At 41.4% G+C, this 13395-nt stretch overlaps 1 protein-coding gene across 5 annotated transcripts in view; it reads left to right on the top strand.

The window, feature by feature from the left end:
• The window catches only part of LOC113043575 (dual specificity protein phosphatase 8-like), a 45121-nt gene extending 31726 nt beyond the window's left edge, over positions 1 to 13395 (top strand). For 3 of the 5 annotated variants that reach the window (XM_026203043.1, XM_026203044.1, XM_026203045.1), the window contains exons 4-7: positions 9117 to 9283; positions 9399 to 9558; positions 9808 to 9931; positions 10204 to 11257. In XM_026203043.1, coding sequence (XP_026058828.1) covers positions 9117 to 9283; positions 9399 to 9558; positions 9808 to 9931; positions 10204 to 11257 — 1505 coding nt within the window. Of the gene's footprint in view, positions 1 to 4879; positions 5437 to 9116; positions 9284 to 9398; positions 9559 to 9807; positions 9932 to 10203 lie in introns of those variants that run through there. The other 2 variants (XM_026203047.1, XM_026203046.1) reach the window with 2 other exon arrangements.

The raw sequence follows: 13395 nt of genomic DNA, 5'->3' as shown, positions 1-13395 counted from the left end.
TTAGCATGACATGATCTACCTCTCCTCTCCCTCTTTTTTCACCCTTTCTTTTCCTTGAATCTACCTACCATCCAAATTCCCTTTAAAAAAATAAAAGCATTAAGTACACTTAAATTGAGGAATACATTTCCAAACTACTGTATATTATATATACTCTATATTTATCCACTCATATTCAGTAATATACTCAGAAGATTGATGCAAACTGTTCCATTTATGAAAATTAGCTGGGAGTTGAGTTGCTCTGATGGTAGGAAAATTCATTATTCTAGAATTCACATAAGATGTATGCGGTTACATTTGGTGATTTCTTTCAGGTAATGTTCCAGTTCTAAATGAACGTGTTAAATTGACAGCCCTTGTCCTATTCTCCTCCAAAAGTTACAAAGGTTTTGGTGGCTCTTCAAGAATGCAATGAATTCCAGGAAAGGTTTGCAGAACACAGGACATACACATACACAAACAAGTGACGCAACCCGGCGCTCATTTCCTGATAGGGGCCCACAATCCTTCCATTCCATTTTCGGCTAAATTTGGATTTCCAGTGGAGCTTGAAGCCCCTGTGTAAAGAATGTGGGCTTTGTCATAATTCTGCTGTCTTATTGCAAGCATTAATACTCCCTCTCATTTATCTCTCTCTCTCTTTCCATCTCCCCCCTTTCCTTCCCACATGAAGCACATCCTCCCAGTTGTGTAACCCTCTCTGGAGAGCTCTCTCCTGGTTTACATGTGGCCCGATGACATCATAGTTCTCCACAGGGGGGTTTGATTGCTTTCTTTTGCTGTCTTTTAAGAGGGAAGGGTTGGGGAACAGAGACCTTCATCCATATTAATAGATCAACCCCAGTTTCTCAATCAATTCTACTTCTTGTGTAAGGAAAGAATGGACAACATGGGAATAGATGATGCATGAAATGTGGTCAAATATAAATATAAAACAGAAGTGTTGTTTAATGCATGTTTCCTCATATATCAGGTCCATTGGTCCAAATTAAAAATTGGAAGCAAATAGTTTTTGCAGGTGTCGGTTCAAATTCAACGAATAAATTTTATTCACAAAACAAAACATATGTTCAAATCATCAACGGCACAATGTGAAACTACATGGCTGCTCTAAATGAAATTTGCAGCTACGGTAGTAATATTTATTGAATATTTCATAACTGACTCCAACTGCAGTTTTATTACGGAGTTCTCCATTTAATTCTCTTTTCCCCCTACATTTGAACCTCTGCCATTGCGCCATTAATGTTAAGCTTAGGAAAAAGGAAGGAGTGCAACAGTTGGTCAGTAGGTCTTCTCAGGATGCCTTGTCTTTGTCTTTTTCACAGCTCGCAGTGACAAGTGAACAAGTTTCTTGCTTAATCCCACAAATGTCATCATTCACTTGTATGAATCACATAAGATTGTTTTATGCTTTTGGCTATAAACAAGTCCTTGCAAAACGTCTAAAAATTCTAATCTGATGTAACTGGCCTCCAGAAGTGTTAAAACCGGTTAAAACTGGGTCCTTCTTCGGCTGTCGGTAACATAGCTGAAACATGGCAGACCTTGATTAATGAACTTGACCTTTGACCTGTACACTGGGTTTCAGCCCAGCACTGAGTGACGGCATCCTGTTGAGCCATTGCACTTAGAAGCCTCGAGTCTTTTCTGAACTATGCAAGATCTAGATCATGGTCTTTTTGCATTAATGCCGTTTAATAGGATTGGCAGTGTTAAATGAAAACTAATATAAGAGTCAAGCAATGCCGTTTTATCATCTCATAGCTCGACATGTTATATGAGATTTGGAAGAATTGAGAGAAACATTGAGTCACTGCAATATCCCCGACCAAAAGCCATATCCTCTTGTAAGAGGATTTGCAGCTTTACAGTAAAACTAGTGGTGTGAAGAAGTTGGAAGAGGAAAAAGTGATTTACAGTACACTTAATTCAGAAACAAGCAATCTGGGAACTGTCTTTCTCAAGAACACAGTTCATGGAGCAATCTTCGTTGGGTTCAAATCCGCAAATGGTTTTCATTTCCTAAATTCTTAATAGTAAATGTTCTTTATTGGCATCGTTGGTTAAATGAAGAACATTTAATATTCCTGGAACCTTTTCTTTCTACAAAAGGTTCTGTACTGTGAAAGGATCTTTAGAAAAAAAGAACAAAAGAGCTGTTTAATAAAAGGTTCGTTGGGGAACCATAAAAATGTTTTTTTTTTTTTTTTTCCTATGGCATCATTGCGAAAAACCCCTTTTGGAACCTTTATTTTTAAGAGTGTAAATTAGCCAGATCAGTGGTATTCAAATGTGTCACCATCACGTGTGTGGAAAGTCCTACATCTGAAAACGTTGTGGGCTGCTGTCTAACGGCTGGGATATGTCCGAGATGACACTTAAAATAGCAAGTTTGCAGCGCCCATGTGCATCTCATTAAACCTCGTCAACAGGTGGGTGCAACAGAGGATGATGATAATTTAATGCCGGTACACCTGGGGCTGAATGATTTGGGGAAGAAAACCTTAAGGTGTTTAAAAATATAATTAACAAAAAATCTAATTTTGCTGTGCTTACTGTTTATTATATTTACTTATTATTTTAATATCACACAAATGTTAAACCAGCTAATATTGGAAAATTGCAGGGAGCCCTTAAAGCTTCTCATTACAACAATAGAAGATGATTGGCGCATGTTGCATTCCCAAACTCAGAGCAGATGCAGAGATTTTATAATCACACTAAGTCATATTGCAGTTTTTGTTTTATTACGATTAATTGTTCAGCCCAGGGGTAAAGACACATTTATTGCAGTATGGCATGTATCTGCTGCTTTGTTGGCGGTAAAACAATATAGCTACACATGCATAGCATGTAATGTCTACACACACGTGTTGTGTTTCTTTCTTTCCATGACTTCATCATGACTTCACTTATGGCTTGTATACATAAGACATCTAGAAGCTTAATCATGCAGTGAGAATTCTAGCTCCCTCGCCCCATATCGTGAGTGTAAATGAGAGATGCCCCATTGGGATCCATTTATGTGATATGTATGTCAAACTCCAGCGAAATTTCACACTGTTTTATCACAGACAGGGGGATTTGGACACACTTAGACTGATGCACACATGTGAGTGTTGAGTGATTGGAGCTAGCGTTGGGCTCAACTGGAGGCTACCTCACACCTCAGGCATGACAGCTGGGGCCCTGTAAGCATGACATCATGGACTGATGTATCCACGTATCGCATGACACTGGTGCTCTGACAACAACCGCTATCAGCGCTAACCCCCTCCTACTCCACACATGCATTTGCGCACAAATTCCTCTTCCATGCATACACCATCCTCTGTTAGACCCCAAAAGTGCTGTATAAAAACATTCAATATATTGGTGCAGCACTTTCCTATTATGCACATATAGGGTTTTGGAGTTGTTGCCAAACTGCATGAATGATGTGGTTCCTCTACTTTACCTGATAGATGATCCTGCAGTGTAATGTGTTGTAATCCGTACAAATCTGTACAGCTTCTCTCTACTGCACCTTTACAAGCATCATACTCCGCCATTAAGATGTTTACTCTTGATGCATGCAGTAAACTTTCACAAAGTAATGAATGATACAACCAGAACTAACCAGCATCGACCACCCTGGACTTGGTCTTTTTTAGCAGGAATGCTTTATGCGCTTATAACAGTCACTGTAACTTCTTCATGCAGTGCTTTCTCTATTACTAGCAAGTTTAGCATGTTTAGGCTAGGTGTGATCTTACAGCACATGGATAGATGTATTAGACTTTTAGTTTATTGAACTAAACTAGATTTACACATTTCTCAGACGTGTTTGTCATGCATTTAATATTTCCATTTATTGGCAATCGAACCCATGATCTTAGTTTAGCTAGTGCAACGTTATATGGCTGGTACTAACAAGGCATTTTAGGTCATTTGCACATGGTATTGATGCGTATTTGTCAATCCGATTCGCAAGTGAATGACATTAAATAGAGGTTGACATTAAATAGAGGTTTAAACAGGGTCAGAAATGCTTTTTTTAGCTTGTCCACTTTTGGTCACTTCCAGAGGAAGTCAAAAGCGAATCCGACCAGATTGCGTTCATAGTATAAACGCTTTTGGTCAAATGCGTTCAAACATGCACGAAAGGCTGCCTCTTTTCTGCCTACTGACCTAATTCTTAAACATAACAGGATGTGTTGTTGAACCGCGCTAGCCAGATGGGAATTAAACTGCTGGCTGAAAACATAAGTTTGGTTTGAATGTAAAAAAAATAAAAGCTAAATTTTCTCTTACCATTCCTGATTCTAACACAAACCTACAACTTTCTGTATAGTCTTTCCGTTATCAGAGCAGAAACAAAAGCTGCAAGCTTTTTTCGCAATATTAGATTGACAGATCAGAAAAAGGCCCATGCACAAACTCGGCCGTCCCCTCGAAAATTACAGGAAAATGGTTGATAATGCAAAATTCAGATGAAAAATGTCTTATCAGTAGAAATAATTAAAATTCCAAAAAAGATGCGCATATATATTTATATATATATATATATACCTGTATATATATATATACCTGTGTGTGTGTATATATATATATATATATATATATATATATATATATATATATATATATATAAATATCTTTTAAAAAAAATTTTTTTTTTAATTTGCTATTTAAAATACTGCGCTTTGTTGCAAATTTAAAGCATTTAGAAGAAGTGTTAAAAGAGAAGAACAAACGCATCTGTGTACATATATTATCTGTGTACTTGCAGTCTAAAACAGTGGAGGGTTTTAAAATATTTTCATTTAAAAAAAAACATTGAGTGGGCCCCTAAGGTGGCTGCATATTTGCTCGGTGAGTAAGGAATGTAGTTGCATGTCTTACTCATGAGCCAGATTCAGCTAACACACAGTAAGAGAGAGAGAGAGGAAAGACAGGGGGAGACAGAGTGAAAGTAAGCGAGAAAGGAGAGAGACAGGGCAGACTATGCTCACGGCAAATGAGCTCATTCACTCTAAGGTCACACAGAGAGAGAGAGGCGGGGAAAGACTTGAACGGAGGCTGTACAACAATAGCGAGCTCCACTTTCAGTTGTTGCCACACAGAATGAGATCGAGGAAGGATCCGTGGCGCTCCTGAGGAAAGACCACACATTTCTTCTGCCCTGGTTTCTGTGAGGTGGGACGCAGTTGTTGCTGCTTTCCTGTGGAGTTTCCCTCCTAAGTGATTTTTTTAGGATCTTATCTTTTCTTGGTACCCAGTACCTTTCACACGTATAGTTCTTGGACTGTGGTTTGGACTGGTTGGTGCAGATGCCCCTAAACGTGGTCATATCCCCTCCGGAGAACTGCTTCTGGCCAGGGATCGAACGAACCGACATGAGGCTCAAAATCAGAGTCCGCAAGATGAGGAAGGAACGCAAGCTAAGAGGTGTGTAGCATCTGTTGTCACCTGGACCATTGGTGCTTTCGCGTCTGTACCTGTCAAGCACACGTTGGTTTGAGTTTATGCAATATTTTTCATCTTTCTTTTCTGTAGTCCCTAAAATTTTTGTCTGATGTTAGAATTTTTTTTTAGTGTCTTTCTTTAACCTAAATTTATGTTAAAGAGTTTAACGTTAACCTAGTATTGCTCCTGTAATTGTCTCCTAGAATAGTAGAAAATTCAATGGACGTGCATTGGATTTATTTGATTGGAGTATATTTTTTAATGCAGTTGCTTTGTGTGTGTTAATGGTTCACAACGTTATGCACACATGCAAGTGCATATTTGAGTTGCGTGTGCATTCTACTGATGTCACCAAATACAAGTTAAACAGTTGGACTTTGCCAAGCAATTGACTTTTATTGCAGTGACGTCTATTTTCGTAATGGCTTTAGGGCAGAAATGCAATAATTGTGATGGCGCCAACAGTTAATGATTCGATGATACAAGGTCCTGGGGTTTAACACTTCTAGTCTGTCAAGCATGACACAAAGCGCAGGGAGTGATGAGGTAGCCACCAACCCCCTGCTGTTTTTTGTGTTCCTCATTGTGCAGCATGCATGTGTGCAATGATGTCATTGGGCCTTTATTCAGATGCTAATAAGTATGTGTGTGCGCACAGAGATGGGGACAGATGGGGGGCTGCTCCTCAATGGCGTCATGTCTTCTGCATCTGGAGACTCGTATGTGTGTGCGTGTGTGTGTTGACGTGCATTAGTTTCATTCAGGGGCCCATCAATGCTGCTGGATGTAGAGCCTTGAATGGAAGCCTGTGTGAGAGGGGCTATAGAGCTCAGCTGAAAAGATGAAAACTGAGGGGCTCCTAAGGATAGAGGTCAGGTGCTGCAGGACAATGAACTGATATCAAAGGGTGGAGTTAATGAACTGTGCACTTATTAAACACAAATGCAGCTCGACAGTTCAAGGCCATATCTGAAAAAATTTAACCTTATTACCTTGTCTGCTTTGTTGCACAGTAGGGGAACATGGTATTGCAGCTGCAGTCGAATTTAGGTATCTCACAAGTCTGTGGTGACCTGAGCATTGTAGACTCTGTATAACTGTAGATCTGGATAACATTGTAGACTCTGGTTATTGCACTTTTGAGTAGAACTTAGGTCTGAGGTATGTCAGACAAAGTTGGATGGTAAATGGAGGTTATGTAAGTTTTGGAAGGAGAGAGAGAGAGAGAGAGAAAAGCATAGAGGAAGTATGCGAGTGGCACATTGCCTTTTCGTCCAGCGTGAGATTGACCCTGGCACACTTCTCTTGCTGAAAACACACATGCACTCATATGCCTAGTGGTTTTGAGAAACATCACCACTGCCCTTTTACGTAACTGGAGTCTATAAAAGTGACTAATGTTGCCTAAGTCAGTCGTGTGTGTCTGTGCATTGTGCATGTGTATTAATTCTTACATACTCGCAACACCTAGTTAGAACATATGTTTCTTTTAAATGTGCATTTGAAACACTTCTTTAACTTGACTGCTTAAGGTGCAAATAATTGTTCATATTTCTGTGGAAGAAGTAAAAGTAAGCGTTTGTTGATTCAACATTAGCAAGATGTTTAGACAGATACGGAAGCTTATGGTTTCCTTGTAATCCTAACTGTCACCACCACCGCCCAGTCAGAAATGATAGCTGATGACCTCACTCAAGTATTTCCTCTCTTGGCTTTTCAACAATGTGGTGCTGTACGTGTTCCTGTTTGTGTTGCTGTGGTCCAGTAACAAATCGTTTTCCCCAAGGAAACTATATAAAGCACCCCTGTAGATCTTTGAAGCAGGACACTATTCCAGATCCTTGAGGGAGTGAAAGATCACTTCCAAAGGAGATCTTGTCCACTTGCCTTTTGAGCTGCGGTCTTGCTTTCATAGATCCCAGATGCCCTTTGAAATCCTTGACCTTTGAGTTCAAGGAAGAGGGATGATCGGTCAGCACTGCTTCCCTGTTTTCGCAAAAGTAATGCATTTGAGAGATGTGGGAAAGGAAGCTGGTTCTAACCAGCCTTAACCAGGCAACATTTGTAGTCTTGCTTGGGCATTGCTGACAGTATTGACATAATGACCAACCCTTTTTTAGGCAGTTATGTCACTGGGCCGGTGAGGGGAGTTATAGTTGGGGGATGGGGAACAGGCATCCAGGAATTGATGTTTTAGCAATGTGTTTGAATGTATTTGTGTGTGTAGTTTGGGGGGAAGGGTATAATTGAACCAGTATGGGGGTTGTAGAACATTTGGTCGGCAGTCATTCATCTACCACTGGTTTTGAGAGCGTATGGAGGAAGCACCAGGGGCCCGTTGGTTCTGCTTGAGTGACATGCAAATCACCTCGGTTTTCAGTGCTGAGAGATGATGTCATCGTACCAGCCGTTGCCATTAATAGCAGGAAACAGACAGGTTGTCATTCAAGCTCTTAAAGAGGCAGGCACCCCCAAACAAACAATAGTTGTTTAGATGGTGATTTGCACATGGACTAGAGGGACAGGTGTTCCTTGTTGTCAGTTAGGGCAAAAGCAGCTGGCTTTTAAAGTTCACGGTTAATTGATTTATGATTTGGCACCCATGTTTAGACTCTGAATGATGTCCTGTAATAACATTAAGCATGGCTGACGATTCTCTTTGTTGTAATCCCTCTTATCACCTCACTCTTTATTTGCCATGACTCATTTTATTGACTTGTTCATTTTAACTCCTGCTTCCCACCCAGATCTTTTTAACACAAGTCACTTTTGTTTGGACTATTGCACTGTTTCTTGGCGGGGATGAAATTATTTCATGGCTCCCTGGTTGACTGCTGTGTGTGCACGCTCCCAGGGTTACCATGCCCCAGATTCTCATGGAGCTCATCTGCGATTAAGGTCTAAACCCATCTGCCGGGGCTCACGCTTTCTGGCAGCATTGCACAGCTCAATGAAGACTTTACTTTCTTCCCCTGTAATTCCATTTCTCTTTTCCATCTTTCCCTGTTACACAAATGCATTCTAGTTCAGCTGCTTATAGATGCACGTGAGTCCATTTGCAGATTTTTACCTTGCATCTGTACATGTGTGCATTGCTGTCCAGACACCCAACACCCTAAAGCTATGAATCAAGGGCTTGGTTTGCACCTGTGACCACCCTCATTCTCTAAGTCTGACGCAATTGTTCGATTGAGTATATTAGGTCATCCAGGAAAAGGAGCTCCTGAAGACAAATGCCAAAACTGGAACCACCCACCTCTTAAAGAAACAGAATCCTTCTTTAGGCCAACTGGCCTTTGCTTACTTGACTGCTGTGTTTGTACATGCACTGACCTAGATTGGCATAATCTTGTTCATAACATCTGAATACTCTCTTGCTTAGGTTTTGACAAATGATGTGTGACATCAGCATGTCTTTTGTTAGTATGAAAGGTTTTGACTTGAAATATGCCTCTTATTGTTATAGGCTGCTCTGTAAGTTCTTTGTCCTGCATGAGAGATTTTGAGTTGCATCCTTTACAATAACGACTTAGTTACAACAATGACAATGTTGACAGTCGCCAAATCCAGCATTCTTGTTGGTCTTGTCTTTCTTCTATCACATAGGTAGGGGGTCATTTTGTTTCCTAACATGTTCTCTCTTTTTCTCTGTGTTTCTTTAGGTGGTTTTGCAGCATTCTCATCTTGTTTCCCAGGCCTGTGTGAAGGCAAGCCAGTGGCAACTCTGCCTATGAGTTTGTCTCAGCCATGTCTGCCTGTGGCAAACGTTGGTCCCACACGAATCCTGCCCCATCTCTACCTGGGCTCCCAAAAAGATGTGCTCAACAAGGTACAGCTGACTGTAAATGAGGTCTTGGAATGTTGGAAACTTTTCATTTGTTAAAACTTCCAAAAGTAGAGTAGTCACATTGCATAATTCATACCTTGGTTCTTTGCACTGTCAGGACCTGATGGCTCAAAATGGCATCACATATGTGTTAAATGCAAGCAACACCTGCCCAAAGCCAGAGTTCATCTCCGAAAGCCATTTCATGCGCATTCCCGTCAATGACAACTACTGTGAAAAACTCCTGCCATGGCTAGACAAAACCAACGAGTTTATTGGTAAGAACCAGCTTGTGACAATAGGAAAAGTTTTAGTTTCCTTGGCTGAGTTGATTTTCTTTAAGTGAACTTCACGTTAGCATGTAAAGTGAGTAGCACCCCCTGTGATGGTATCAGGAAGAACAAATTTGATCCTCAAAGCATATTTGCAGAAATTATATGCTTTTTTTTTCTTGCTTGTCACTGAAGAGGTATTTAGTTGTCTTGCATGTTTTGTGTTTGCTCACGTTTTCCCCTTCTCCTTTTCAGACAAAGCCAAGGTTTCCAACTGTCGAGTCATTGTGCATTGTTTAGCTGGCATCTCCAGGTCTGCTACCATCGCCATCGCTTATATTATGAAGACAATGGGCTTGTCATCAGATGACGCTTACAGGTAAACTCACTCAGACACCCTGCGGCTTGAATTGCACAGTCTCAGAAAGACATTTTCTGCTAGCTGTAATTTTATATCCATTTCCTGCAACATGTAAAATGGATCACATAGAAACACTTGTAAACAATACCCATCATATCCTTCCTAAACACAATTTTTGTTCAAGGCCTTTTCAAGCTCACATGATGCGTCTTTGTGTTGACGATGTCTTCCTTTCCATATGTGCGGATTTGTCCTTAGGCTAATCGTTCTGGCTCATCTTGTGTTTCCAGGTTTGTGAAGGACCGCAGACCTTCAATATCACCCAACTTCAACTTCCTGGGACAGCTGCTGGAGTTTGAGAAAGGACTGAGATTGCTAAAGGCTCTGTCCTCAGGTCAGGAGAAGATGGAGCAGTTGAAGGAATTGTCAGATCCTAGAGGAGAATTTTCCAGTAATCCTGAAAAGGGTCGTCAGGAGGCTGAGAAGGACAGCACAGAATTTGACACCAAGCTTCCTTCCCCAACCTCCCTCCAGCAGGGCTTTAATGGCTTGAATCTGTCGGCAGAGCGTATCCTAGACACCAACCGGCTCAAACGCTCTTTCTCACTTGACATCAAATCGGTCTACGAGCCCAACCACTGTTCTCGCCTCACGCCTGCGCATACCGAAGATGTTCCCAAACTCTGCAAGCTGGATAGCCCAGAGGCCGGAGAAGCCAATGGTGTATGCCAGTACTCCCCTGTCAGCCCCAGTTTAGCCGAATCTCCAAGCCTCTTTCCTGAGAGCAGCTCCCGACCTCGTTCGCGGAGGAAAAGCAAGCACAATGGTAGCAGCACTGGAAGTTCTCCTGTGCACTCGCACTTCGGACACTCACTCGCCGCACTCAAAAGTCCCAGTCTTGACGACAATCTAAAACCCTCGCTGCTGCTCAGCCTTCCCACTGTGGGCACCGGGCCCATGTGGACCAAGCATAGAGACACCGTACAGGCCACGACCCCTGTTACGCCAACAGGCGAAGCCCCTTGGTTCTACAGCTCAGAGTCAATGAACAGTAACGGAGGTGGAGGAGGGGCAGTACACTTTCCTGCACTGGGATGCAGCAGCCTTCCCGGCCCATGCGAGGCTGTGCGTCTGCGGGAGAAGGTGGGGGAGCCACGGGACTCGAGGGGCAGCTGGCACGAGGATGCTCCCACTTCCAGTGCTGCCGATAAACAGTTCAAGCGGCGCAGCTGTCAGATGGAGTTTGAAGAAGGCATATCAGAGACACGCTCAAGGGAGGAACTTGGAAAGATCAGCAAACAGTCCAGCTTCTCTGGAAGCATGGAAATAATTGAAGTATCCTGACATCACCTTCACAGCCCCTGGAGGCTTTAACGCACAGACGGACAGACACCACTTATGAGGAAGGATGACTAAGAGTGAGCCTGGCAAGGCTGAGGAACATTCATATTAGTTCATAGACTTGTCAGTAAAGACTAGTTCTCAGAAATTGAACTTTTTTTTTGGACTTTTTAAGCCGGTGGAACCGGACGCAGATAGACTATGCTTTGTCTTTCTACTGTTTTTAAGCCATAGCCATCCCCAGATGATAATGAGCTGAGACTGCAGTGGCAGAATCCCTCGTTTCCTCATTCTAGAAACAAACCACCCTATTCCTCATAAAAGCTTTACCAGCCTTTTGGTGTATTGAGAATCAAGCATGGCTGTTATGCTCACACTTGTTTCATTCATAATGCTGCCCTGGACTCAGTGAAGATACACCGCCACAGCACAAGGAGTCAGCACAGACTAAGCCTTGGTGGTACATGCTTTTACTGGCTGAATGAAGGCCTCTTTGTGCAGTGCTCATGTCCACCCTGCTCCTGTATCCCAGCATTCATGGAATCCTGGAGGAGGAACCAGGCATGTCATGAAGGAAACGCATTGTGGGCGTTTTCCCATAATGTTCTCTGTTATTCTTTTGTTACCCAGATTTCAGGGTCTAGTCCTTCCCATCCTGTGCCCAAGTGGTGATGCGCGAACTGTTGTGCAACCCACGTTTCTCTCACTAAGCATGCGTCAAGGCTGCTGTTTTCCCTACAAACAAATAGTATATAAACTATACACAGTGATTTCAATGGACGTTTCCTTTTCGTACCGTTTTAATTTATTCTACTGGTTCATTCTGGTAATGAGAAATAATATAAAGATTGTGGAGTTTTTATTTTTTCCTCTTTTTCAGTGTTGATCTCTCTTTTTCTGTGACATTTACAAAAATACACTCGCAAAACTGATACGCAACTTCAAGCAATATGCGTTTTTTACTTTGTTTTTCTTTATAAGGGAGTGCAGTTATTACCAGGAATTATCTGATGTCTAAATGCACTTTCTGTTGCTTTAAGAGGGAAGTTTTACAACGTTCTCATTAAAAGGGTACCACAGCGCTTTACAAAAAAAAAAAAATCATGTGTAACCATTGGTGTCCTGCAGTGTGTCACAAACTAAAGCATTTGGTATGGCTTTCGTTTGTCTCTTCAACCTGCTGGCTTGAATTATTAAAGACTTTAATCCAGCATGAATATTCTAGAGTAATCTAGAAAAATATGTATGATACCCCAGCATCGTAAAATGAGGAGTGACTCATTTCGATTTTCAAGAATTAGATTTTTGTATTAACAAGCACACAAGACGAAATGAAGGGGAAAATGACAGGGACTCTAAAGGGGTTTGTCTGTGTCCCCCATTTGTTCTGCATATTTATGACATTATTTATTGTTTGTTTGGGTCTGATTGCGGGGGGATGTGTGGATTGATGTTGTGAATGACTGACAGAAGGACCCTTTGCAGATGCTCTTATAAACTAGCGTCTTGGAGAGGAGATAAACCTCTAACCTTTTCATCAGTAAAGAAAGGATACACAACTACATGCATTTGAACCTGGCCGATGGTCTGCTGATCAACACGTTTTTATTGGATCATAAACTTTATATGAAAGACCAATAAGTGATAAGAACAGAATCTTCACTACGGTGACAATACATTCTGCTTGCTTTCTTCTCAGGGGAGCTTTTAATGAGTCAATTACAAGTCTGAGCTTTCTCTATTCATCCCTTTTCTTCATCTCTCTTTAGCGCCAATTTCTCTTCTACACTTACTCTCCTTCACTCCTTTTTTCCCTTCATCCTCTCTGTTTCTCTCAGAATCTCTAGAACGCTCCAAAGGTTAAATATAACACAGAAAGTGTGTGTGTGTGTGTGCAAATGTGAATGGGATTGCCCTCTCCAATGGGGAATAGTTCAGCAATTTATTTATGTCTGTATTTTTCAGTTAGCTTTTCTGTATGGCAAATCTTGTACTTGTGCTGCTGTAAGTTTTTTTTTCTTCTTGTGTGAGACATTACCTATATGTCCTCTTCCTTCCCTGTACTATAATTTTAAAGACATTTGTTATCATTATTTAAAACATGTAATAAAAAGATGCAGGCTGTCCTTTTTTTGCTGAAA

This window comes from Carassius auratus, chromosome 25, assembly GCF_003368295.1.
Source record: "Carassius auratus strain Wakin chromosome 25, ASM336829v1, whole genome shotgun sequence".
Taxonomy (NCBI): domain Eukaryota; kingdom Metazoa; phylum Chordata; class Actinopteri; order Cypriniformes; family Cyprinidae; genus Carassius; species Carassius auratus.
The sequence above is the reverse complement of the archived record's forward strand: the minus strand, read 5'-3'. Positions and strand labels throughout refer to the sequence as shown.